The sequence below is a fragment of the Gouania willdenowi genome, chromosome 21 (assembly GCF_900634775.1).
Source record: "Gouania willdenowi chromosome 21, fGouWil2.1, whole genome shotgun sequence".
Lineage (NCBI taxonomy): Eukaryota > Metazoa > Chordata > Actinopteri > Blenniiformes > Gobiesocidae > Gouania > Gouania willdenowi.
In genome coordinates, this window is record NC_041064.1 from 17,969,626 (window position 1) to 17,992,358 (window position 22,733).

The 22,733-nt window shown below is 38.4% G+C and overlaps 1 protein-coding gene across 2 annotated transcripts in view; it reads right to left on the reverse strand.

Moving 5' to 3' along the window:
- Positions 1-22,733, reverse strand: part of ppp2r3b (protein phosphatase 2, regulatory subunit B'', beta) — a 36,629-nt gene that overhangs the window by 5,094 nt on the left and 8,802 nt on the right. Inside the window, exons 1-12 of one of the 2 annotated variants that reach the window (XM_028435682.1) lie at positions 16,647-17,125; positions 10,207-10,392; positions 9,328-9,431; positions 7,848-7,950; positions 6,606-6,680; positions 6,413-6,499; positions 6,053-6,209; positions 5,124-5,172; positions 4,945-5,034; positions 3,757-3,932; positions 2,081-2,199; positions 1,885-1,991 (exon numbers count right to left, since the gene is read on the reverse strand). In XM_028435682.1, the coding sequence (XP_028291483.1) occupies positions 1,885-1,991; positions 2,081-2,199; positions 3,757-3,932; positions 4,945-5,034; positions 5,124-5,172; positions 6,053-6,209; positions 6,413-6,499; positions 6,606-6,680; positions 7,848-7,950; positions 9,328-9,431; positions 10,207-10,392; positions 16,647-16,778 (1,385 nt within the window). In that variant the 5' untranslated portion in view covers positions 16,779-17,125. Of the gene's footprint in view, positions 1-1,884; positions 1,992-2,080; positions 2,200-3,756; positions 3,933-4,944; positions 5,035-5,123; positions 5,173-6,052; positions 6,210-6,412; positions 6,500-6,605; positions 6,681-7,847; positions 7,951-9,327; positions 9,432-10,206; positions 10,393-16,646; positions 17,126-22,733 lie in introns of those variants that run through there. The other variant, XM_028435681.1, reaches the window with a different exon arrangement.

Sequence of the window (22,733 nt, forward strand, 5' to 3'; positions counted from 1 at the left end):
TAGTCTCTTATAAATAATATAACGAGTAAAAAGTCGCACTTTCTGTCCAGTGGCGAAACATCATGGTGATAGGCCCCGGTGTAATTTTAATTTTGTGCACACGCACATCAAGATAAGCTTCCTTCTTATTACAATATTTGCTCTTACACAGCCATCTTAATCCGTCTTTACTGTTTTTCTTCATTAAAGAGTAACTAAACCCCAAACCCACTTTTTTTCCTGACAAATATACATTTGGGTATTAGGGTATTTGGTCCAACTTTTAACATTTGCGTATTTTGCTGTAAACTGGCCTCTAAGGGTTGAATGCCGCCTATTACATTTGAATTTTGCTATTGGCTGAGATGGATTCTTTGGATTGCCCTGCGTCATCAACTTCCACTGTTTGCCCCGCCCCTCCTATAAAAGCTGAGAGGGGGGAGGAGGCTGTCCTCCAATCAAACCCCTCAGTGAGCAATGATTGACAGTTCCAATGAGGAACTCCTCTCTTCAGCTGTGAAGTTTTTGACTCTGTGCTTCTATAAAGAGCAGATTCTGAACTAATCAGAGGGTTCATCAAGCTATGTGAGAATTTACACATAATGAGTGTATTCCCGTCTGTCTCTGCGCGGACGGGTGGGTAAGTGAGGAGGTGGGAAAGCAGGGCTTTTTGCCCCTGAGTGGTGTCTGAAAGGCTGTTAGTGAGCTTCACGTCGTCATTGTGTGTGTCTGTGGTAGTAGTGACATCTCAGCTTATGAACTCGTGTGTTTACAGACACATCATTGTGTGTGTATTACCGTCTGTCTGCGGACAGGGCTGAGTGGCGAATGAGTGGGCGTGTCTAACGTCCCATTATCAAGGCATTTTTGAAATTTCCCTAATAGTGGCAGGTCAGACAAAAGCAAGGGTTTAGTTACTCTTTAAATGCATCTCAAGACCACATTTTTCACAAATCTGTTATTTGTTCAATTATCCCAAATCAATGTGAAAGAGAATAGGTGAACTGCAGGATTGTATGTCATACATCAGGGTCACATATTTCAGAACTACGAGTTTAAAAGTGCATTGCTATAGGTTTGAATCCCACTTAAAAACAAATAGAAGCTGTACTCACTCATTAAAAGCTCATCTTACGGCTATCATATAGTTTTTTGTCTTAGTGTCAGGAGGCAGAGTAAAGTCGTACTTAAATACAGTCGAATTAGTCGGGCCGAATAATTCCCTCAACGGGTCCACTGGTGCCGGGCAGGGGGCAGGGATGTCTCTCCTTCTGGCTGCTCGGAGATGTGGGACGCGGCGCTAGTGTCAATGATGTGCTTCATTGGAACTAACTGGCAAGCTAGCACGAGCCTACAGCGGGATGCTAACTGTTGCCTGGGTATGAGTAAAGAACTTTGTTATTTAGCTTGACTCTCATCCTATTTCTTTCTTTCCTTCCTCTTTTGCACACCACTTCTTTTTAGTGTTGAATGATAGTCATCTTGACTCATCATGACTGACAGGTGTCAGGGTGATTGGACAAACTGTAATTTCTCTTTCGCCCTCCCGTACCAGTCACTAAGCGTTACCTTACCCAAGCTATTCCATTCATATCGGGCGCTTTTTGAGAGTTCTGCTTTTTTTTCTTCCATCCTTTATGGTCCCCTTACAGCACCTGGGCCCCGGTGACCAGTTGATAGTTACGCCTGTGGTTCTGTCCCTACGGAGTTTACCTGCTCCTTCAACAGTTTTAAACTGATGGACGACATTTCAATCATTCATACCAAAATATTTTGTTTGTAAATAGAAATATTACAATATTATGCTCTCTAGAATGTAAAATAGGCCAAACTTTCATGTATATATATTTGTTTGTACACATTTTTTTAGTAAAACAAGCCCGGAGAATCTTCAGTTCCACTTACACATCATTACACTGCTCATTGGCAGCTTCTTCAGCCACCAGGATATCGTATTCCTCTGCAGCAAATCTCTCCCAGTCTGAGACCTCCTGCCCTTCTGTCTCTACTTCCTAAACGATAAAAGAAACAAACCCAGGATGAAGACCTCAGATCTCTGATTGGACGACACTTAAAACCTGATTAGCTTCTCTTCACTCACTCGGATGACTGAGAATGGGTCCTTCTGTTCGTGGTCCAGGTACTTCTCGATGTTAAAGAATGTGTCGAAGAAAATATGTGACATCTTGCATTTCTTCAGGTCTCGGAGAGCGATCTTCCCTGCACAGAACAAATCAAACAGACTATGAAGATAAACACTGAACCACACCTACTGCTAAAAAGTGGAAACAAGCAGAAGAGACGTACAGCAAGCTCACAGGGAACAGCTGGTGATCTGTCATATTTTGTCAGTGCAGGTGTTGATCTTAACTAAATATTTGAATGGGGACTGTAACCAGTGCAAATGAAGGGATTTCCTCTTATTCCCATTTCTTTAATCTGCATGCTGAGCTTTGACACATTGGCATTTATGGTTAAAATAGGCATGTCTTTTTATACAAGAAATATTTTAGATGTGATTACAGAAATTAAGCTTCTCTTTTGTGTTATCCTGTTATTTAAAAAGTGTGTATTTATGACCTCAAACAATTGAATGAAGTCACTATTTTTCACATGGGGTGTCATGATGCACTTCCGATTCCGATATTGCAGTCTTGAGTGATACTGATCCAATGTTGGTACGAATCATACATCTATAATTTCATTTGTATTTTTAGAGTGTTTGAATAGGCTCGATCAAGGGATTTTACTTAAACAGAGAAAAAATAGAGAAAACTGATCCATTTATTAATAACCAATGGTTACAGACAATTTAACCATAAACAGAAGAATATGCTACAATTTAATTAGTGTAAAAAAATAACCTCAATAAAGACAATATTTATTATATGAGAGATTTTAGATGCAGGAGATATAATCTGATATTTGTTTATTTGCAGCAGCTAAGATTACACTGTAAAAATGAGTACAAATATTTTGTTCTGGATACTTCCATTTAATCATTCAGATTAGGGCTTGGCGATATCATATCATCTCGATATTTTTTCTCAAAAAGGCGATATACGATATAAATCTCCATAACTTTATTTCAAATGAAGTCTGAGCAGAAAGACAATTCTGGGTTAGATTTGCTGACGCAAAATGCCACATAGGGACATTTATTAACCAGCTCTAATTCAGATACCAACCCTAGAGAAGGCTTGTCCTTTGAGGAGGCTCACTAGTTATGGCTTTATTAGCCGTTACAAACATATCCCATAAATACTAATCCATGTACAGCCTGCTGGTGAATTCCCCTCTGGATTATAAATACCTGTTCATAAAAAATGCTGTGGTCATGTGTGATCATCTACGGCTGGTGCTCAATACATGTGTAGGTGAAATGTGTACGTGTCGTACCGTCCTGCAACTGTTGAGGAAAACATCACAGATACTGAGACGCACTTGGTACATCTCAGCTTACATGTTACCGAGCAGCCAGGCTGCCTACTGGTCACATTCCATGTTGGAGCTATCAATACTATCCATACACAACCTCACAGTGGGCGAGTATAAACGAGAGGCACAGAGTCAGAGCTAAACGCTGCAGAGTGTGTGTTGACACCAGCAGCTGGCAGCAGGCAGAACAGATCAGTCCAATCTATAACTGTTCTCTGAGCTAATGATCAATGACCTGAAAATCTATGTGTGTCTCCTCTGCATTGACTTTAGATAAAGCAGGATGTGTGAAGACCTGCCAGTGTGTGTGTGCGTGTGTGAATATGAAACTGCTCTGACCTTCGACCTCAGGTTTGACGAGGTCAAGCATTTGGCAGAGGCAGTCTTCGAAGGGAAGGGGTTCGATGGCCATGGTCTCCAACTTCTGACACTGCTCCTCGTAGAAGTACTCCAGTTCATACATGCTGAGCACGCCATCACCATCCAGGTCCATACAGCGAAACCAGTACTCTATACTGGAACAGAGAGTAACAGAGGAGAATGTCAGCTTTGCTTTCACACGCCGCTGTGAATTTGAGCCCCGTGGGCCCTACTTGATGTCTCTGTGCTACATTGCAACATTTTAATTAATCACTCCTGAGTTTACTCTCAATACCAGAATTTTTCTCCAACACTGTTAAAAAAGCAATACCCATCAGAAGTGTAAATTCTTTTGATTTCAGGAAAGTTTACTCCAACAACCCCTATAACTCCCTATGACTCATAGGAAGTGAGAGAAGAGAAAAGGATAAACTAAAGGAAGAGACGTTACATCCCACAAACTGTCTTTGCAATGGTTCAAATGTAGTGAATAATACATTTTTAAGACCAAGTGAACAATATAAAAACTTTTTAATTAATATTTTTCTAAATCAATAAATAATCATAAAAAGGAGCATTGTTTATGAGCTTTAGCTTATCCTGTGACTGTGGTTGAAGCTACATAATTAGCTTAGCAATCAAGTAATTTTTTTTAAGCTTTTTTTTTTCTTCTATGGCTCCACAATGTCCCACACATGGATTGAGGATTGAGCTTGATAACTGATGTTTACAAACAGCAACAGGCTACACTGTAGGTGAGAGTTTTCTCATAAATGCCAACCTTAACATTGAATTTAAGACTTTGTTTTCAAACAATGGCGTGCCAGTACAATAAACTTATAAGAAAAATTGTTTATGCACCTAAAATAGCACATTCACAACACATCTAATATTGATTTTTACTGATACATTATTCCTCTTGTGAATCCTGCCTGGTGAAGTAATAGATATTTGGATCACAGGTCGGAGCCTACTTTATTCTTGTTTGAATTAAAGTTTGGGATTGGTTGTACAAAATAAGATGTCTTCCTTCCACTGAAAGTGTATCAGAGAACAAACAGAGGTTTGGAATATCTTTCTTTAGTTTGATATTGAAGCATAGACACTAGAAAGATCATCGTTTTGTACGAGCCACATGTGCTGAAGCAGCAGTTATCTTCTGCATACCTGGTCTCTGTCTTTTTGTCCTCCTCTGAAATTAGAAACCACACGAAATCGCCATAACTCAGCCGTCCCTCCTTAAACACACGTCTGTCTCTAGTGGTTTAAGAAAAAGCAACGATGAATCTGCACTTGAGACAACGCGACTGTATGTATTTAATCATCCGCGTATATTTCTGACTCACCTCGTCACCGTTCCTGAGAATATTCTCTCGATCATCTTTTGTGAGATAGCTGAAAAATAAACAGAGGCAGGTTGCACGTCTGTTGGACAATAACTGTCGTAATTATGTCATAAATGTTTTAAAACAAATGTAATCCTTTCTCTCTCTCTTCAATACTCAGAGGTGGGCAAATTATATCACAGCAGGTGCAACAATAATGTGTTTGTTTGATCGAAGGGTCACATTATCAACATTCATGTCAGCATTTAGAATAATGACCAATCTGAGCATTAACAAGAGAGAAGAAAGTGTTTTTTTTTTTAATAGGAATTGTGTGTGTTTTTCTGTCAATTCTGTGTATGTTTGTTGTTGTCTTGCTTGTTACGATTGCATTTTCGGCATTTCTGTTGTCCTTTTGTGTATTTTTCCTGTAAAATGTATGCTTTTTGGAATCATATTGTGTATTAATGTTGTCATTTTTACGTTTTTTTGACTAATTCTTGTGTACTTCTGTTGTCGTTTTGCTTGCTTGTTAGTGTTGGGGGTTTGTTGAGTCTTATTGTGTTTTTTGCATACTTTTGTTGTCATTTGCAGTAATTTTGTATATTTTTTTGAGTCATTTTGTTTTCATTTAGAGTTATTTGGAGTAAATTTGTTTATTACTGTTGTCAGTTTGTTAATTTTCTGTGTTTTTCTTGTTTTTACTCTATTTTTCTCCATTGTTGTAATTCTTTGTATTTTTTAATGTATTCCTGCTTTTGTTTTGTGTATTTTTCTGTCTCTTTGCACATTTACTTCAAGGGCCAAACTAAATTAGACCAAAGGCCACATGTGGCATGGGAATAGAATAAATTCGATGCTTTTGGTAAATATAAGTATATGGAGTTGGCTGATGTTTAATCCGACACTCATAAAGGTGTAAGATTCGTCCAGATTGTGAGTTTGTTTACCCTGGTCATTGTGTCGTGCCAGGTCCATCTGGTCGATGTAGAGGTCATGGTCAGTATCCAGCTCCCAGAACTTACAGTAGATAACGTAAAAATGTTCGTAGGAGAAAAAATCTGTCAGCTGGTTCACGTCTTCTTCCTGCTCGAGCAACGCCACATTCTGTTCAGCCAAAGGGAAGGTGAAGAAGGTTTGGTGCATGTTCCACTTTTATAATTCAAAAGAGCTTCATGATCATTTATTCACAAAAAAAGGTGTTTAATTTAAGGAGCTAAAAATAATCTGTTTATAAAGTGAATATAACATGTTTTAAAGCCATATAGACAAAAATACATTGAAGTAGAAAAAAAAAGAACACATTTTACCTGAAGAAAGTTACTTTTCCTGAGTTCACAGCATGTTATTTTTCCAGTCCACGTCCGGTTGACATTGTAAAATATCCTTTGAACCACCTACAAAAAAAAAAACCACACACATCCAGTTCATTTTTGTTGTCAAAAGCCCCAAAATCCTACTTTAATTAAATGATGTTTATCTGTGTGCATTGTGTTAGGGTACCGTGGTGATGTATCGAGAGTGAAAGTCTGGTGCTTCTTTCAAAAAGGCAAGGCCTGCATGTGAGTTCACCACATCCTGAAATAATATAAATAATTGCATCAAGCCTGCACATTTTCTTCATAAAAAGATAAGACAACACAATGCTATGTTTTGGTTGTTTAAAGCAGTAAGTGTACATGACGTTCAAGCTTGGAAATTAAAATGCTTCTTATTGTACACATCTGTCACATCGCGTGTTTCAATTTAAAACCAATGATTCTTTGGAATTGGAAACATTACGGTAGGTCATCTGGTTGGGGATAGGTTTCATGCTTTTTTTTTTAATTTTGAGAGAAAATTAATGAAAAGGTCAGAAAAAGGTCATCGGTGACCTTTTCTTCTGTCATGTGTCTTAAAGTCATGAATAAGTGCTGCGATTAAATCAACATTAGATACATTGCTGCTCTGAAATTTCCCCTTATTGTGTGTGTATGTGTGTTTTTTAATACTGCTAGGTTTCCCTCATTGCTGGGAAAGAATTGTTGACATAAATGCGAAGAAGGCGCTGGAATTAAAAGGCCTTATTTCAGGGCAGCCGTAGCAACTCTTTGACTCTTACGGTGAGAAATTAAATAATAGAGAAACACATAAATCATGGGGCGCAGGAAACAGGCGGGGACAGTCAAATCTACTCCACTGCAATCCGCCTTTCATTCATCAAAACAGTCAAGGGCGATTCGCTGAGTAGGATCGTACAAATTAAACAGCGTGTGCCACAAGACATCTGTGCTGCTATGCTAACGGGTGTTCAGCCCAGAGCAGGAAGCTCCTGCAGGCATTAAAATGAATCAAGGTAGGGGGGCGGGGCCAGTGTGGAACACAAACTGCTTGTCAGCTAGAAGGAGAAAACAAACAGTTCCCCCAGCAGGTCTTACAAGCCCGGGATTTCACGAAACGCAATTAGAAATTTGTCAAACAAAAACCCCTGAATGAATCATGATTCCATATATTTGGAGTTTAGACTTTGGCACATTTTCGTTTTCATTTCCTCACTAATAATTCCTTATCCTCAAGGGAATCTTTACTCTGTATATTCCACTGAAACACTACTTACACTAACATTCCAAGTCTTCCACCACATAAAAACAGCGCTGCCTCAGCAGGGCATTCAGAAAATTAAGTCTTGTTTGCAGTACCCAAGCCAATGTAATATGGCCAGCTCACGCAGCCAATTCCTGCCCTTAGGAGTGCCAGGCTCACTACCTGCAGGAATGGAAGAAAGTCATCTTGTTCCAGGTAACTGCAGCCAGGCTTAGCCAAGAGGTGTACAAATTTAGAAGCATCATCGTGACAGGTCAGCAGAGTTCTGGAAGAGAAAAGAGAGAACAGATTGCTGCAAGCCCGGCACGTCCTCCTAATTGGGTGTTGGGTTTTAACTCTCTCTCTTTTAAAAAAACTAATATTGGCCAAGATGTCTTTCAATTCAGAAATAATGATTCCAAATTAAAGTGTTCTGCTTCGTGTTTACATGGAAATAGTAATAGTGCTTTATTCGGCTTTATTTAATTCCACTTTAGGTCTGGGGATTGGGAAGCATTCTCAATGGATAGGGGGCGAATGTGACGTATCACGTCCATTGGAAAAAACACAAACCTTTTTTTCACATAAGAACCGTTTTTATGGTAGTGTTGAGGCAACAGCTTGACAATAACTTACGGTTTCACTTTGGTCCGCAGAGCAGGAGAAGGAGAAAGAAGACCGTACTTTGGTCAATCAAAGCCAGCGGTCAGTGCAACAGCTGCTCTACCTCCAATATACAGGACGTTGAGTGACAAATTAACTTAAATAAAAATACATAACGCACGTCATTAGTGAAGTTCTGTGGGTCTGTTGCTTCATGCCCCTAATCAAGGCTGTTCCATTTGCCGATATCCATGTATGCGTAATAAGTCCATGTGTCCGTGTAAATGTCTGCATGTTTTTTGTCTCCATGTCTTTTGAGGCTCTTATAAAATAAATAGTCTCAGCTGCAGTCCGGCAGCAACCTTGGAATATGTCGTCATCAGCGCGTGAAGTTGAGCATACACAAAACCTAAAGTGGAATTAAAATCTGAAAAAAGCAGCTACCTAATCAGGATTTAAATTTAATTCTGAATTACATTTGGAATCAAGTTTTTACAAGGCCAGTTTAAACAGAAATTAACTTTTACTCTGAATTTAAGCCCACATGTAAACGTGGCCATTCTCAAGACCAATGGCTTGAAATAGCTTAATTCAAAAGTGCCAAAGCAGGTGCACTACAGCAGGAGTGTCAGGGTAGTAAAAGAACTGCAAATGTCTGCTGTGGTCTCTCATCTGAGAATGGCTCAGCGATGATTGGAAGTCAAAGGCCAGGTCTGCCTTCCTCTCTGGAGGCTTGAGCACACAACAGTATTCAGCATTCAGTACAAGCTGGAAAGCCCCAATGGTATTCCTTTCAGCGTGATACAGAGTGACACTGAATGGTTGTTTTCATTTATATACAGTTATATACAGTGACTACACCCTTGTGGGGCTCACAGGAGCAATCGTTGCTGTTAAGTGCTGAGAAGAAAAATGTCATAAAAACAGAGAGTTGCATGTGGCATCTGTGATCCCCCAGCGAGCGGGTCGTCATTGTTTTTGTGAAGACTGTGTGTGAGCCGTTTGGCTGTGAGTGAATGCATCAGTGATCCAGTGAGAATAAGAGCAGTTATTGTCTTACTTTCTCCACATGGCCACGAATTTGTGGACGGACACGAAGCCCGTCCTGTCGCCTCCAGCTAAGCAGAACAATGGCACTTTCCAATAAAGAGGACACTCACAGGCCTGGGAATAGAGGGAGCAGGAGGAAAGGGCAGATGTGTGAGTAGATGTAAAGAAAGACATGTGAAAACAGTGGAATAAAATAAAAAGTAGGAGTTCAGTATAAAGGCATCATTAAAGGTGTAAAGCAGGGGTTCTCAACCATGGCGTCGGGACCCCATTTAGCGTCCTGAAATACTGGGGGGGGGGTCGCCAGATGCCTTTAAGAAAGATTTTTTTTTTTGAACTCTTTTTTCTGCAACTCCACCAAACTTGCCATATTTTAACCTATTTTCATCACTTTTTCTTGCCACATTTTTTTTGGTGGTTCATGATTTACATCTTTAAGATGACTATATACAAAATAATAATAAACTTCCTGGATAATAGTGGATATTATTCAGATGAATAAATGTTATCACAGATTCATAGAACAAATGACCATCGTGGGACCCCCAAGCTCTCCCCTTTATTCCCCCTTATAGATGGCCCTGTCGCCACATGACTGTTCAATGTTCATGTCTGTGTTCAACCACCTTCAGGTACAATGGGGGTCCCTGGTACCTTTATTTTGGGGGTCAAGGGCTGAAAAGTTTGAGAACCACTGGTGTAAAGAGTGGCTTGAGAAGCAGTGTTGCATCCTTTGAACGCTTCCCAGAGGAAGTCATTGCTCTCTTCATTCAGATTCCTCACTAATGATGTTATTTTCTTTGTTGTTTTAACATCAGCAAACAGTGGTGAAGATAAATGGCAAAAATGTAAATAATTGAATGGGTGCCTCAATGACACAAATTCTCACCTTGGCAACCTGCCCCATGTCCTCAACGGTGGCTCTTTCATTTGGAAATTGGGAAAATGTTTTCTCAATTTTGGAAATGAGGCTGTCAATGTTGACGTTGGCTTGGGGCCGGCCCTGCGGGAAGTAGAACTTGGGAATGCTTTCACTCAATGCTGTGGTTACGGGCTCCTCCGTCCTCACCTGAGCCTGAAACAAACAGATAAACAAGCTGTTGAATACCAGTGCTAGGCTAGGCTAACATCTCTGGTCTTGAATGTTCCAACATGGACTGAAGCTCGCTGTAACACAAACTCTGCATTGTTGGCACTCGTATTACAAAAGCAGCTGCTGGAAGGACTTACATGGAGAAGTTGTGATAACCATGCAGCTAGGGATGCGCATCGTTGATCGGTTTTGTTTGGGAACCGGTTCTTAGTCAAACGATTCTTTGGAATCGCTAACAAAAACCCTTTACAATTCTGCAATCGGTTGTTCCCGGGCTGCGCCGCCACTGTGAACAAACGCACCCCACTCGCAAATTTGCGATAATGTCAAACACACACACACAAGCGGCTGCAGAGGTGAGCTGAGCTGCTACATGCGATGCCGTAGAAAAGGCCCCAAAGTAAAAGATAAATAAATACTGTTGTTTATGGAGGTCTCCTTTGTCTGATGTGAGGAATATGTTATTCACCACTGTCAACGTCAGAGGTGAGCTTACTCAAGTGAGATCAGTATGATATTCCAAATGGGGAGTTATGCAGAAAGCTGTTGACGAGCTGACTAGTGGGCTTTGGCGGTGAAGTGATAACTTAACTAGAAGTTATGTGTGCGTAAATGAAAGCGTGATTACCCAGCTCTTATATAGTTTGTTGGTGTTCGGATCTTTGATTCCAGCCCTCCAAAAAGGCTTGCTAGGCAGCATACAATGTAAACTCTTGTTTGCCTTTGTTCATTTTTATTCAAACTTCATCGAACACAGGTCATAAACCTGAAATGGAATAAATCTGTCAACATCAGTTCATTCCATTTTTACTAAGATTAATAATTAATAGTATTAATTACTGTATTAATTGTCTAGACCTGTTAATTTTATGAAGTGACCTCGAACCGAACAGTTGGTCTTTACTCATGTTGATGTAGTTTGGTGAATTAATGTGAATGAAAGCCATATGTGTGTTCATGATAGCGCACCTGGCCCAGTACGTCAGCTCTACATACGTCATGTCTAGTTAAAAGCACATTTCTTTATGCACTTATAACGTAGTGTTAGGATGGTTCATGTTTGAGCAGTAATTCATAGTGGTTGGTGTGAATTCAGTGTTGTTACTCAGGCTGCAATTCAGTTAAGCTAATTCGGTGACAGGTGTAGTATCATACCTACATATTTCACAATAAAAGCAGCCTGCTGGTTTCGGCAGCTAAGAGATTTATATACTGGCTAACGTTGTGTGATAATGATAAAAATGAAGTTAATTTATTATCCTAAGCCAATATCCGCTTGACTTGTGGACTAATTTTACTCATTTGAGTATTGTTTATTCTCAGCAGCGAATAATTAAGATTTATATTAATAAACCTGATATTTATTTTAATAAAGCAGGTTGTATTCATTTCTGTACTCATGTACGACTTGTTTTTCAGCCTATTTGGGAATCAATAAAAAATCGGATCGATAAGCAGGAATCGATAAAGCATCAGAATTGCTAAATCCTTATCAGCACACATCACCATCATTCAAAGAACGTCAGTCCCGCACCACATTTATTGTGTATGATAAAGGACTTCATGGTAGTCAAGAGAACCACAACTGTAGAGAATGTTTACCAAATTGCCTAATATACAGATGTTAAGAAAGAGGAAATGAATGTTTCCAAAATGTTGATACGCTGGTTAAAACGTATAATTTTGAAGTCATTCTGAATCAAAATATATCCCTTTTTATATGCTTTGAAATTACGCCAGCACTTATTTAATCATCTTTTAGACCCAGGGATTCTGTTCAGGTTAATTCTTTCCCAACCCACTGGGAGTGAGACATGTTAAAAGGCGACAATGACAGACACAAATACATTCAATATTTACCTTAACAATGGTTTATTTATTTTTTCAATAAACCACGTTCAATAGCCGTTTAAAAGGTTTTCAATTTCCAGTAGTTGTTTGGTTAGTCTTCTAATTGTTGAGGCTTTATGGAAGCTCTATATATGCCAAGAGATTTAATAAATAGTATGGATATCAAGTTATCTTTAAAAAACAAAAGCAACAACATTCATTTTGTGTCATAAAAAAAGACAATTACTAAAAGTTTTAAAAGTAATATGAGTCATATCATGACATGATATATATCAGTAAATTTTATTTTTTTTAAATTCAATTATTGTCATAACAAATTAATTTGAATGAAAAAGGATACACACTGAAGGCTGCTAAGACAGACAATTGTTTTGTACTCTTAATTGTTTTTAATGTCTCCTGTTATAAAATTTTGCACTCTTGCTAACTCCGGCATAGCAAACTCTAGTATGTAAATGTTCAATACTCATTGTCCCATCTAAATAAATAATATAACATTGTGACTTGTGATTGAGGAAATGGAGGCAGTTATCTTGCAATGTAAAACAATATAAAATTAAAATTAAAAATGTATTCAAGATGTTTGACTGATTCTATTCATTTCAATCATTCAAATAAACAAATATACAACATTTGTGTATTTCCCTGAGTAGGTAGATAATAGCTGAGCATACTCAAACAAGTTTGACCCCATGTGAAAACACACCGTTACGTGTTTCCACTCTTTGATTTTCTTCTTTGGCCAATTATAAAGCTTATTGACGACATGCAAAGAAAATAAAAGCGTTCCAATGCTTTTGAAATCGACTTATTACTAGATCAGTAGATTAACCTAATAGAAAACCTTCACTTATGGAAAAGCTAAATAAAGCAGCATCAAAACACCAAACAGACAAAAACAGCAGTCACCTTAGCTAAAATTAAACATCTAAATATATATGACTTACTGACCTAAAAGTACTGAATTTAGCTTGCAATTGCCATCATTTTACTTAATCTCACTATATTCTGATATTAACTACTGTATTTAAAAAAGACTTGGATTATTAATTTTGGTCAGGTTACAGTTATAAATTATTTTATCTTATTCTACATACCGGTAGTTTAATGAGAAATAAATACATAAGTAATCTGCAGTTGATCTATTGATTTGTCGAATTTTATATATTAATGAAGCTAAGACGCTGATACTATGAAGTTCTGTAACAACCTTCATTCAAAACTTGCTCACCCAGAAAAGCATGTGCACTCAATAGTGCAAATGACTGTAATTATAATTTAGATTATGACAATAATAATGACATCATGTTAGATCTTGTCCAGGCATGCTTCTTAAACTAAATTTGGTTTTAATCAGGAGGATTTTTTTTACACTGCACAGAGGATTAAGAGATCAAATTGATTGTCTTCATTCCTGACTCTCATCATGTGGATGACCTACACCAGGGAGATAATTGCACAACCATTCACACATACCAATTAAATATAGTCTTTAAAACTCAATGAAATGTTATGATGATTAAGAAATCAGCCAAGCTAAAATGACTTGTGCTGAGTCAATTTCATCACATATTAAATGACACAAAAAGAAAAAACTATCACAACAAATAACTACTTTCCTCTGTGTGGGTATTAATAATGGCATTTTTCAGTGATTATTCAATCACATAAATAAGCATTGGGGCCGATCATCTTACAAAGGGGAGAAGATATTGAGAACCATGGTTAGGTTACTAGTCCAAAACAAGGTAAACAGACAATCACACCAACATTTACCAAAGGAAACCCACATTTTGGGTTTCTGGACAATCAGCTTGCTCATACACAGCCATAGCAAACTGGAACAAGCTCCCCACTTAACTGAAGGCCACCACACATTATAGACACTTTTCCATTTAGACAAAAAAAGGATCTTAAAAAGCCAAGCCTGCATATCTTAAGTGTATGTGACCTAATTTAAGTGTTGCACTTTGAGATGACTTTTGTTGTAATTAGCGCTATATGAATGAATTGAATTTAATTGAATTATCCTTTTGCTTTTGTCCGGCTTCCCTTTTTAAATATCCGTGGGAATTTACAAAAACGCAATAATCTGTTCTGCTGCGTTCACACAGAATGTGTCTTCTGTGGCACCGGATGCATCTGCCGCACGACACGCTCGGCAGGGTTTGCAGGATCAAAAAATGTCCCCATTCGCTTCATATGCACATTTGAAGCAAAGCACCGCCCACCAGCGACACATCCAACTCGGTGAGTTTCACTGCCTGCTGAAGTGAGGAGCTGCACTCATTTTTCTCCTCTCAGAAACATAAACCATCAGTGAAAAAAGCCGGTGTGATAAACGGCAAATGCTATCCTAGCTCAGTGCCGACTTTCAAAGATGAAAACTACAGAAAGAACTTTTACCTGCTACTACCACCTCCACGCCAAATCCTTCCTAGTCCGGTCCCGGGTATAAAGGCTGTGTAATACAGCTCCAGGTGGTCACATAAAGCTTCTACTAGTGAGTGGGTGAACAGACCGGTGTTTGTGTTGACGACCTGACGTCATCGTCAACAAAGACTCTGATTGGCTTTTGCCATGCGAAACAGTCGCAGGAGTTCAATATTTTGAACTTGCAAATGTGGGAATATGACAAAATTGGGAGCGCGCTCACACACCCAATGCTCTTGACGTGAGGATCGAACTGCACCGCTGCACAGGAAAGATTTCGCATCTGGGGTGCATCTATCCATTGACTTTGTATGTAATCTGGTCCAAAGAACATTTCGTGATGCATCCGGTGTAAACGCAGCATTATAGAGCATCTTTACCTTGTTTAATGTTTTCCGTATATGGTCCCTGCCAAAAAAACTAATAAACTATATCAAACATTTGCTCCTGAAAAGCCAATAAGTCCAGGGCCATTGATCATTTTGGTTTAAAGGGAACCTTTTATTGAATTTTAACTGTACGCTCTATGAAAAGCTCACGATACTTGAGGTTAAGTTGGGTTATTTTCTTAAAAAGTCCTTTTGGGGACCTAGGAGGAGAAAAAAAGCTTCTCATCCATCAGACATGGTGGTCGCCATTATGCTCACCTTAGATGTGGTAGTGACATTGGCCAGTTAAAGATAGTGCTGCCGGAGGCTCTGCAACCGGTACTTCTCTAGTGGATTTGCCTTCTCTAATTCACTCCAATGCCCTCACAAAATCATCCCTTGGTACATTCACTCTCTCTCTCCTCATCAGTCGCGTCGTGCAGCCTGACACATGTAAACAGTGCAGCTGACGGCTTGCAGTGGACTGCTAGCTGTGGCTGCGCTGATGCACAGCAAAGTAACTCATCAATATATCCTTGTGTTGTCCATAGTAATAAATAAAACAAGAAAAGCACAACAGAAAAAAAAATCAAAGAAATCAGGTGGAACCTATAAGGTAAACTACACTGGAATCAACAACTTGGTGTCACATCTGGACAAACATGGCTGCTCTCTACAGATTGAATTTTCAGGTTTAAAATTGCTTAAATGTGTTTATTATTTTTTAAAATAAAGTGTGCACATATTTTGTTTATTGGTAATATATTTTATGTTAAATACAGTTCCAATACAGGTACTCGTTAAAACCATGAGGTCTTTACTGTTACGCTGCCACGTAACCACTTGTGACCCATATCAAAAACAACAAAGACCATTCTGTATAAAATTATTTCTCATTTTGTTTTAAAATGTTATCCATATTTGCTTTTGACAAATCAAAACTAAGCCTTAAGTTTCCATGGTCAAACCTACACAGATAAGGATAATTTGATAGTAAAAATATTCCACTGTATTTTATCTTTGTAGTGTGCTCATTTTAACCCGACTATATTGACAAATGCTGCTCCTCAGCTCCTCTGTCTGCTGTGTTGCTATCAACCATGGCTATAAAAGGACATAAACATCTCACGTTGCCTCGCTGCACACTGTCCCCTTTCACTTCATGCTAACCACAAGCAAAGCTCTTGAGCACAACTGCTAAGCCACCTGACATTTTGCACATTGACATGGATGAGCTCTCAAAGAGGAACGGCAAAGTGGCTGAGCAAAACATACCACACCAGATGAAACATCACCCTGAAACCAAAGCTGACACATCAGTGTGCTTCAGTTGGAGAATACCTTGTCCTCAAATAACTGCAAAAGTCTTTTAATGAGAAGAACAAAGCTGATTGAGACACAAACATATGTGGAACCTGTTTTAGTAATGTTTTATATTCCAAGAGAAGGTGATATAAAGCTGAAGTATAACAGCAGTCTGAATGCCATCGTAGAGGTTGTACATACAAACATTACTGGGCCTAGTCTGAGGCTAAAAGGAAGAAAAAAGCTACAAAATAAAATGAAAGTCAATCAAACACCTGCCTGTCCTTGCTGAAAGGCTTTAAGCCTCTTCTTGAACCGAGAAGGCAGAACAAAGTCACATCCACGAGCGAGTAGGGCCAGCTCCTTCCTTAGGTCAGGGTCCTGACGCAGGGAAAGCTCCTTCATCCTCATCCTAGCTCCAGACAGGACGGGGCGCACATATACAATAACACAGCCCTCAATCCAGCACTATCCTCCTTGAACTGCAACAATTCACTGGCAGTGTTCAGTGTGAGTAATATGTGGTTAAAACCAAAGAGGTCCTCTGTGTACGAGTATGTCCCTGTGATTTGTCCTCTTGTCAAGGTTAGAGCCTCTTAATGCAAGAGATCAGCTGCTCGCTGCCAGTCCAGATCCCTGCTCTGTCCCAGGCTCAAACTCAAGCACAGACAAACAGTGCAGGGTCAGGGAGCCCTTGCCTCAGAGCTAGTGGGGAGATAAGAAGTGACTGGGTGCATGTGTGTGGGGAGTCACTTAGTGTGCGTGTGGGATGGGAGGGGTGTATGCACAAGACCTGCCCTATCCAGTTTGCATTCTTCAGTGCTCATGGGAGGTTATGTAAAAAGACAGACATGTTTCTGCAGCCAGGGGTGAAATTGAAGAAGGCACTTAATAGCACAATAGCAAACAAACCACGATATTTTTATAGGAACTTTATATAAAATGTTTAGTGAAAGTTGGCATTGTGGGAAAACAGATATCTTAGGCTAGAAGGAAGGATGACATGCTCTGTTTTCTTGTAGGGGTGGGGGAAAAAAATCGATTCACATAAGAATTGCGATTCTAACCATCCACAATTCTGAATCGATTCATAAACTTCAACAATGTATTGATTTATTTTTATTGTAAGTCAAACAATACAAGTAGAAACATAAAACCAAAACAACAACAAAAACAGACAAAGTACAGGACGAAAGCAGTTATACAGTACATAGATCCCTTTTTAGTCCATTACTGGTCCAAACCATCTGCCAAAGTTTACCAAAAAGTTATCAGCTTTTATCCCTTAAGTAAACAAAGCCTAAGCTAAATCCGGCTTGGAAGTAACTGGAATGCCCTTTCTCTTCAGGAAGGTGTAGTAACATACACTGCAGGACTTGGCTTGTCACTTGAACATCATAGCACTGGGCGTGGGAAATCCCTGTCACACGTTTATGGTTGTAAAAAACCCTCCTGATCAGAGCACCCTCTCAATCATTTTCAAAACACACACCCTAAATCCCAGATTGGATTGACTGAGCCCTTAGCTCAGACAGTGGTTCCCATACGTTTTCTGTTGTGCCCTCATTTGAAAAATGAAAACCATTAACGCCCCCCATTGCAACAAAATGTCAACAAAATGGGTAAAAAAATATAACCTTTATTTGACAAAATGGGGAAAAATATTTAACCTTTTTTGAAAATATATTCTTCTTCAAAACTCATATAAACAAAAAGACAGTCATCAACATCCCCCGCCAAATTGGTTGTCATTATAACTCAAAACCTTTTCCTAAATGTCCTAAATCTAAGAACTTAGATGTATACATAAGAAAATATTATCACATCAGAATATACAGTGGGGCAAAAAAGTATTTAGTCAGCAACCAATTGTGCAAGTACTCCCACTTAAAAAGATGAGAGAGGCCTGTAATTTTCATCATAGGTATACCGCAACTATGAGCAACAAAATGAGAAAAAAATCCAGAAAATCACATTGTAGGATTTTTAATGAATTTATTTGCAAATTATGGTGGAAAATAGGTATTTAGTCAATAACAAAAATTCATCTCAATACTTTGTAATGTACCCTTTGTTGGCAATGACAGAGGTCAAACTTTTTCTGTCAGTCTTCACACACTGTTGCTGGTATTTTGGCCCATTCCTCCATGCAGATCTCAAGAGAAGTGATGTTTTGGGGCTGTCACTGGGCAACACAAACATTCAACTCCCTCCAAAGATTTTCTATGGGGTTGAGATCTGGAGACTGGCTAGACCACTCCAGGACCTTGAAATGCTTCTTACAAAGCCACACCTTCATTGCCCGGGTGGTGTGTTTGGGATCAATGTCGTGCTGAAAAACCCAGCCACATTTCATCTTCAATGCCCTTGCTGATGAAAGGAGGTTTTCACTCAAAATCTCACAATACATGGCCCCATTCATTCTTTCCTTTACATGGATCAGTCGTCCTGGTCCCTTTGCAGAGAAACAGCCCCAAAGCATGATGTTACCACCCCCATACTTTACAGTTGGTATTGTGTTCTTTGGCTGCAACACAGCATTATTTCCTCTCCAAACACAACGAATTGAGTTTTTACCCAAAAGTTCTATTTTGGTTTCAGCTGACCATATGACATTCGCCAATCCTCTTCTGGATCATCCAAATGCTCTCTAGCAAACTTCAGACAGGCCCGGACAATTACAGGCCTCTCATCTTTTTAAGTGGGAGTACTTGCACAATTGGTTGCTGACTAAATACTTTTTTGCCCCACTGTAAAAGTACTAACTATCTTAAACTATTTCAAAGAAAAGCTGTCCCCTTTGAAGATACCTCAAACAGAATTAAAAAAAAAACAAAAAACAAGGGCAACAACTCCAGAAGAAATAATTGCAGGCTTCTAATTTTCAAACTCCATCAAGGTATTGATACCCTGAAGCCACACAGCAAATTTGGTTATCGTATCTTAAACGGTTTCTGAGAAAAGCTGTCTCCTTTAACCTGGACGGACGGAGCTTAAACCTATATTCCTCTTCACACTTTGCGGCGGGGGATAATGACACAAAAAGTGCAATCATATTTTAGAACAGTAAAAAGTTCTTTGAGTGAAATAAAATATATTTTTTCTTCGTGCTCAATGTTCAGCAAGGCCATTCTCGATGTGATGACTTCACACCCTAGACCTCCAGTTTATGAACCACTGCCTCAGTGGGAGAATGTACTTCCTCTCCCAGGTCTAAAAGGAGACTTACTGTACCATTTACTTGATATTTACTTGTATGATTGGTGTGAGTGACAGGTGAGAATGAAAAATGGTTATTGTAACCCACTTTGAGTCTCCTTGAAAAAAGCGCTATATAAATCTAAGCCATTATTATTACTTTTTCTATAACCCCACACTGGTCCATACACAGGATTGGCTCCTAGATCCACGTCGATTGTGATATTTCTACACAACACAATGAACTGACACAGTGATTTGACCTTTATACATATTTGTAAAGCATACAAGGACACATTGGTCTTAAAGATACGGGACAAATAAATGCTTAATAAACACGCAACATTTCCCTGATCTTCCAGTCGATCACAGTCAACACAATGGGCACCGTGCTCTAATACAGCTCAGGGCATGGGAAGGGGTAAACCATGGAGAGGACGTCAGTCTGTACTGCAGAAAGTGAAGAAAGAAGAAACCGTGTTATACAATGGGATAAAATAAAAATGTTTCTCTACTGGTGGTAATTAGGTTGGGGCTTTTAGGACAACCAACACATTAGATACAAGCAGCTACATATACAAAATATTATGTACTATGAAGCATACTCACTAACACACATTAACTTCAACCCATATAGATGTATTTAATTGACCATTTACTTTTACATGTAGTAATGAAATGAAAAGCAAGTGACAAAAGGATGCTTTTTCCTAAATCAGTCACACATCTCCTTAAAGTAAAGAATTAATGAATACATAGAAAAACCAACAAAACAGAGATGCACTGGTTCCTGCAGAAAATAAAACAAACATCATATTTTCACCAAGACCCTGGATCAAGCCATCAAACAACGAAAATGCACAACGAGACATTCACATTTCCAATTATTTTTGCATCCTGTGTCTTGGTAGTCTTTGTTTTGCCTCCTGTTTGGAAGGCTGGGCTGCCAGCCATTCCATGTCTTATTATAGTTGATGTGCAATAGAAGAGGTGGGAGGGAACGGGACATGTCAAATTCAAAGAATGATGACCGAACCAGTCTGTGCCTATTAAAAGCACTAGCAAGCACTGTTTGGGCAATCCATGAAACTGGATCTGGAGAAACAAGAAGGTATGTTTAGTTTGTATACTTCCGGCTGCTGATGTCTTGGAATGATGGCAATTACATCAATTCTCCACAAATATGAAGATCTAAAAAGCTCTGAAGTTGCTTTCAATGCACCAACTATACACAGGGAAAGCCCAATACCTTTAAACTAACTGATGTAAACGATAATTAAATAGAAATGGCACAGTGATATCCACATTAAAAACGTATCTGAATGAACACATGTTGGCAGTGTCACTGTTATTGTACTTCAAACCTAAAGGCCCACCAGTATTTTTAGATGACAGGTTCACAGAGTGCATGGTTTTCCTATGGTTTGTGCTCAAACCCAGTTCCTATTGTTCTCTACACAGGACACTGCACAGGCTTGATAAGCAATGTATATGACTGCCTTTTTATTCTCACTTTGTTTGTTGATGCTCATCTAGTCCATAAACGTAAATATTGATCCACCACAGGAAAATACTAACTTTCATGTAATGTCATTACATGCGTAATAGCAAATCGTATATATGCTGTTACATAAACAGAGCGCGGATGACAATATGTTGTTTAATACACGAAATAGCAACAATATTTTCGATTCTGAACACAATGGTGACACTCCTATGAAATTGCATTCAACTGATGGGCAAAAATTCTCTAAGTTGTGTCTGGGCCACTGCAGGAGAAAATGATTGAAAAAATGTACCAAGAACATTTTTACCTTCCACGTCCACAGACTGAGGTCACTGTGACAAACAGGCAACATAAGGACTCACCTGCTCATTCCTAATAATGTCTAATCTGTAAAAGTCTCAATTTGATTAGTTCTCCAAACATGTGTTCACTCATGTTCCCTTTGTTGTGTAACAGATAAGATTATGAAACATGTTTTCTGACCACCAGCAGAACTATATGTTGAAACCTCATGGTGTCAGATAACTTGTTAGGATAGAATTTTGGTATTGACCGCTTTGAAAGATGAGTGTTTTCAAACCTTATAAAAACAATGTCCTCTAGACGTGAGCTATACTTCCAGAGTACCGGTAAACCAATGAACAAATGAACTTTAATTTACAACAAGCGCAGAGAATCAGTCCTGTTTAGAAATGTAAAATTCAAAAGTGTTACTTGTACTAGTCATGGTAACGTCAATTAAGTTTTAGAACTTATTAATAAACAAAAGACTAACTTATCAATTAAAAAAACAATGGAGACAAAGAACCCATTTTCCCCCAGATTTGTAGTGTTGTAGTAGTCGAGACCGGTCTTGGTTTCGAGACCAAATTTTAAAGGTCTCGGTCTTGTCTCGGAAGCATTTTGACTCGGTCTTATCTCGGACTCGGGCTGCCCGGACTCATTAAAAAAAAAAATCATAATTTTATTTATTTATATATTTTTTTAAATTGAAAAAAAAAAAAATGTTTATGGTCTTGGTCTTGGTCTTGACTCGGTCAAAATTTAATCAATAAAGAGGGGGGATTGGGTGACATTACTGCTGCTCTCATACATCTTTATATGACATGAATAATGAAAAATGAGCATTCAGAATAATCCATGTCAGTACAACTTATATTTACCTTTTAATTGTATCTTACTCATTATTTTAAATTACATTTTTATTTTTGACATACATTTTTGTTTAATTATAGTTTTCTTTTTATTAATATTTATTTTGTTTCCTCAGTACAACTTATATCTACCTTTTAATTGTACCTTACGTTATTTTTGACATACATTTTTGTTTAATTATGGGTTTTTATTTATTAGTATTTATTTTGTTTCTTCACAGGAGTGAAAAACTAATATTTTCTGAAAAAATTGATTTATATTTCTAAAAAAAAACCAAAAAGTTGATGTGGAAAAAACGGAATTTGGAAAAAAAAAAAAAATGCATATGCGTTTAAACGTATACAATATTTTCAAAAATCGCAAATCAAATCGCAAAATCTGTCAGAAAAATCGCAATTAGGTTTTTTTTGTCAAAATCGTGCAGCCCTAGTAAAAATATTATAGGTCCTCTGATTTTCCATCAAAACTTTTTCTGAAATCCCCTTTAAGATTTTTTTTTTTAGCAT